This window comes from Idiotropiscis lumnitzeri, chromosome 16 (genome assembly GCF_059441095.1).
Source record: "Idiotropiscis lumnitzeri isolate Australia: NSW breed Sydney's pygmy pipehorse chromosome 16, RoL_Ilum_1.0, whole genome shotgun sequence".
Taxonomy (NCBI): Eukaryota; Metazoa; Chordata; class Actinopteri; order Syngnathiformes; family Syngnathidae; genus Idiotropiscis; species Idiotropiscis lumnitzeri.
Genome location: NC_142406.1, coordinates 5,974,195 through 5,979,246, shown reverse-complemented (window position 1 = coordinate 5,979,246; position 5,052 = coordinate 5,974,195). Strand labels below are relative to the sequence as shown.

The 5,052-nt window shown below is 41.4% G+C and overlaps 1 protein-coding gene across 1 annotated transcript; it reads left to right on the top strand.

The window, feature by feature from the left end:
• The first annotated feature begins 443 nt into the window (after positions 1–443).
• LOC148321076 (uncharacterized) lies at positions 444–4,785 on the top strand. The gene is made up of 5 exons (XM_088319490.1): positions 444–468; positions 617–688; positions 4,144–4,350; positions 4,430–4,471; positions 4,537–4,785. The coding sequence occupies exons 1-5, from the start codon at positions 444–446 to the stop codon at positions 4,650–4,652; spliced, it is 462 nt and encodes a 153-aa protein (XP_088175616.1). The 3' UTR covers positions 4,653–4,785.
• The last annotated feature ends 267 nt before the right edge of the window (positions 4,786–5,052 follow it).

Genomic DNA, 5,052 nt, shown 5'->3' with positions numbered 1-5,052 from the left:
ACTCGGGTGATTAATCCAAAAAATCTTAACTCAGTTAAATATTTCAACTCAATTAACTCAGTTTGATTTACCTCAAAAATAATTTGCATACTTTGCAAATATTGTGCCATATTAGCTGTACATCTTTAGCGAGTCTCAGAACAAAACATTGTTCAAGTTACCACTGGGCCTTGCAAACCAACGCTACTTGATTTCCGGTTCCGGCGCTGCGCAAGTGGCTGCCTGTTTTATTTATTTTACCTCATCGCAGCAATGGAGATCCAACTTGCGGTGGTTTTACGACTGTTGGGGGCTGTTTTTTGCGCGATCCTGTCCGGAGACGAAACTCGGAGATACGGATCGATCGTGTACACAAGAGATCAGCTGTTACCACTCCGTGCTAACCTCGTGCCGGCTCCCGGAGCAAGACCCGATATCCCCCGCGAGTAGAGGAAGAGACAGGGATGTTGTGCGGGGTCTTAACGCCAGGCAAGGAGGAGACGATACCACTCCGTACTCCCGTCCGTTATTATGGGGAATGTTAGATCCCTTCCCAATAAAATAGACGAGCTAACAGCGCTAACCCGGCACGAGAGGAAGGCTAGCTTGCTAATATTCACAAAGTCGTGGCTAACAGAGCTAACGTCGGACGCCGTCGTGGATTTGGACGGCTTCCAAATCCTACGTGCAGACAGGACACTGGAAAGCGGTAAGAGGAAAGGAGGAAGGCTGGCTGTGTTTGTTAATAATAGATGGTGTAACAACCCTGAGCACATAACTGTGAAGGATCAACTTTGCAGTCGGGACATTGAGCTGAGAGCTGTTAGCATCCGTCCGTACTATATACCGCGAGAGTTCAGTCATGTGATCGTGGTGGTGGCGTATGTGCCCCCCTCTGCTAACAGTGAGACAGCCTGTGACGTACTGACTGCAGCTGTGAGCAGGCTGCAAACACAGCACCCAAATGCCTTGCTCCTTATCTCTGGTGACTTCAATCACTGTTCTGGCTCCCTTCCTGTTCACCCTCTACACCTCGGACTACAAATAGTTTGAAACACTCAGCGTCCATATTCGAAATCCAATGGACCGCTACACAGAGCACAATACCACTGTAAAAAAAATATGCGAAGCCGCGATAGGTGAAGCGCAATATAGCGAGGGATTACTGTATGGATGGCCGAGTGGTCTAAGGCGCCGCGTTCAGGACCCAGTCCCCCCAGGAGGCCTGGGTTCGAATCTTGGCTGCCAGGATGGCCGAGTGGTCTAAGGCGCCGCGTTCAGGACCCAATCTCCCCAGGAGGCCTGGGTTCGAATCTCGAATTTCCCCATTGTGGGACTAATAAAGGGCAAATTATTATTATTATTATTATTATTGCAATTTGCAATACCCATACAATGCATGTTTTTCCGATATTGTGTAGCCTTAGTTTAAATAGCTCCAAGTTTAATATATGGCATTTTTATTACAATTTCAGTATCTCAAGGCTTGGCTCAGTGTAAAATATTAAAATGTGAAAGAATAACCGTTTTACACATTGAAGTTATGTTAAACTCATGTGTTTTTATGAAGGTGTACTGTTGTTTTATAGTGTAGTACAGGTACAGATACTTAGATATTAATTTTCTCTCGGATTTACAAATCAAGACATTTTTCAGAAGGAAAATGGTTAGCCTGCAAAAAATGTTTTATTTTTATAATTATTTATCAATAAAAGGAATAAAACTTAAAATAATTGGTGTATGCATAAGAATGTGACATCATATTTTATTCATCAAATTTGTACTGGACCTGCCAGCCCAGCGTCTGTAAGGTCTGTGGTGGCCCGACTAAGTGTCATACTGGCCCAGAGCCAACGTGCCACTGTAAACGTCGGAGGCGCTACCATGAAGCACAACCATATACAATGTTATCAGCTGAAGGAAAAAATGAGGCCAGAGATGTGGTGGGCGTGGCCAATGAGGTTGCACGTCAATGTCACAGCGTGAGTTGTTGCAAGGATGCTTGTGTGGGCTCCAAGATTATCTTCGCGGGTGCCGCAACCTCTTTATAAACATTGGAGGTTGTATTTTCCATCATTTGTATTGCTATCATTTCCTAGGAGCAAGAACCTTCTTTCTCCACTCGATTCTACTTCTGGGATTGGAGTATCTTCCTGATAATGCCAGGCAACGCGTTAAGTGTGTTGATGAAAATGTTCTTTTTTTTTTTTGATGGAAACATGAAGCCAACATGCTTCATGACATTATATGTGCACGCAGATGGGTGTCCAGTTGACATTGGTGACATAACAGTCAAGTGGGATGAGGAATGTTTCCCTGAGGAACACTAATGTGAAGAGGCCAACAGATGAGAAAAAGCTTTTCCTTTGGATGTGGACCGAGTCTAGTGCAACAACTGGTAAATGGAAACATCTAGCTGGAACTAGAAGGCAATTGGTACACTGACGAAGTGATGATATTTGCATTATTTTTATTATCATTGTGTGAGATATAAAGGTAAATGGGCTTTTACTTGTATAAAGCGTCAACTATCAATGATGGAGCATCAGGTTCATGAACTTGCTCAAGGACACTTGGTCATGGTCACAGGGCTCAGAATCGGGCCCACAACCTTTGGGTTGGGAGACTATCACTCTGCCAGCCAAATAATGTCACCCAATATGGGTTCCTTCTTGTTTCCTTGTTCAAGTTTCTCTTGAGGTTTTTGTTGAGGAACCAACTGATGTGTGTCAGGAAACTGGAAAACAATTTTCGGAAGAGGAATCAGAGTGACTGTCGAGACTTGTAAGTTCTACTGTTTTACTACAATGTAAAATCCAAAACCCAAACTACATCACAAAGTCAAAAACATGGCATGAAAAAGATAGAATATATTTTTCCTGTCCATTTTCAATAATCCTTTTCAGGAGCTGGCTGATATGTGTGCTTTGATGTTTATTTTTTATTATTGTTATTTATTTTTAAACTAATATTTTAATATTGGACTAAGAATATGCAAACATTGTGATGATATTATTTATAAATGAGAATCTTATCATTGTCTGGTTCAAACAATTCTTGTGGTTTTTGTAAAGGAAAGAACTAATGTGTGACAGGAGCCAACAGATTATTTTTTGGAAGTGGGATCAGAGTGATTGTGGATTCCAGTAAGTAAAAATGTATTTTAAAGATGAAAATTAGTTTAATTAAATGGTGAAACTGAATTTTTTGGTGGGTGCATAGTTATTATGAATGAGCCTCGCATTGTGTGAATTCGTACTCGCTGAGCTTTGGACATGGAACTAGACTTGGTATAGAACCTGGTGAGTGGAAATGTGGTAAACTCCATTTGGGGGCTCAATTTAGGGGAATGTTGGAATTTTGTTGTCTCGATGTTCTACTTAAGCAGCAGGTCTTGTTTTGTGTGAAAACTTTGCATGTTCTTTATCACTAACTTAATGCAAAACCTATTGTTGCATTATAAAAGTATTAACATGAGACGTGTCAGAAATTAGCAAGTTTCTTTGAAGCTACAAATACACAACCCTAACTCTGTCACTCAGTGAAAAATGTAGAATGAACAAATGTATTAAAAGTTTTTTTTTTATATCCAATTTTACTTACTGGTGTAATTAGAAAGTCAAACATTGAAAAACAGTCATTAACGATTGTGGTCCTTAGAAAATAAAATTTTGCACGTGGATGCAGAGTGTAGAACCCGCTTAATGGAAAGTTGATTCAGCACCACAAGTCAAAGTGTTTGCAGATGAGGTGACAAGTATTTATTTTGTATTATTGTTGTCAGGACTCATCATGGTTTGTAGAGTTTCGTTGATTCTAGTTGAGGAGATTTGTTTCTGGAAATGTAACTACTGTCTTAACTTCTGCTTTCATGTTACACCACAACTCAAACTGCATCACTCAGTGAAAATGAAATTTTTTTATTTTTGTCATTTTTACAGTGGTGAATGACTTGGGAGACACACACAGTTGAATAAACACAACACATACAGCTACTCCTCTATTTCAGGTCACTTGCTAGTTGGTTATTGTTCTGTTTCAAGACACAATCAGAAAATCCTTTGGCCAAATTGAACACAAACAAGAATTTTAAGCATAAAATATTGAACTGTTTAGAGTATCTGGGTTTTGCAAATTGACGGAATGTGGTTGGTGTCGCGTCAGGGGAGGACTTTGAGCCATCCTTCTACAAACTTGAGGCCAGCAACCTGACGGCGTGTCTTGCCACCGGCTTCAGCCGACACAACGCCACAGAGAAGGCGGGAAAAGGGCACATTTTCGTGGAGTCTCGTGCCGTGCGAATTTCGGACGACTCCCTGTACAACCAGGTGGCACTGCTAACAACCGCACATAACGACACGTGCGAGGAAGGTGAGAAGGGTGGGGCTCGACCTCCAGTCAACCTTATGGTGTGACCACCTCACGTCTGCTTCTTGTTTTGTCGCCACAGGCGAAAGTGGACCAGGGCAGTGTCAGGTTGCGTTGGTGCCAGGTTGGTATCAAACATGCGTGAGGCGCAGTCTGTCGGGCTGAACTAAATGTGCATGTCATTGACAGACGAAAAGGTGAACCTCCTCTCCCTCACCGTGCTCGCCCTCCGCCTTGTTTTCGCCAAGACGCTCGCCATCAACTGTGTCATGACTCTGCGTCTGTGGTTTGGCGCGCCTGAGTAGCCAGTGCCATGCCTCCACCTTCCTCTTCATCCTGTGTTTGTGTTGAAACTTGTACATTTTCTACATGAGCGATAAAATGTGGCATTAAACCAACAAACAAATCTATAAAATAAAATTTTATAAAAGATTGTTACTTCATTATTTTATTAATGATAAAAAAGAAGCCATCAAGATCCTCAACACACATTAACTAATAAATAATTGTTATGCAATACTACATGGTGATCATGACACCAACAGTAAATTTGGTACTACTTACTTATCAGTGAATCATCAATAGAAAATAATGATCACCAGTGAATGGGAACATGTCAAAAAGGAAGTTGTGTGATGCAAAGTTGTTGGCAAAGTAAAGAAGAAAGAAAGCAAAGCTGCGGAATCAAGAGTCTATTATACAAAT

Excerpts from the sequence above, each read along its gene's own strand:
- LOC148321076 (XM_088319490.1), top strand. The coding sequence starts at position 444 with ATGTTGTGCGGGGTCTTAACGCCAG. Across the intron at positions 469-616 it reads GTGCGGGGTCTTAACGCCAG|AGCTAACGTCGGACGCCGTC; the intron begins GCAAGGAGGAGA and ends CGTGGCTAACAG. Across the intron at positions 4,351-4,429 it reads TAACGACACGTGCGAGGAAG|GCGAAAGTGGACCAGGGCAG; the intron begins GTGAGAAGGGTG and ends TTGTCGCCACAG.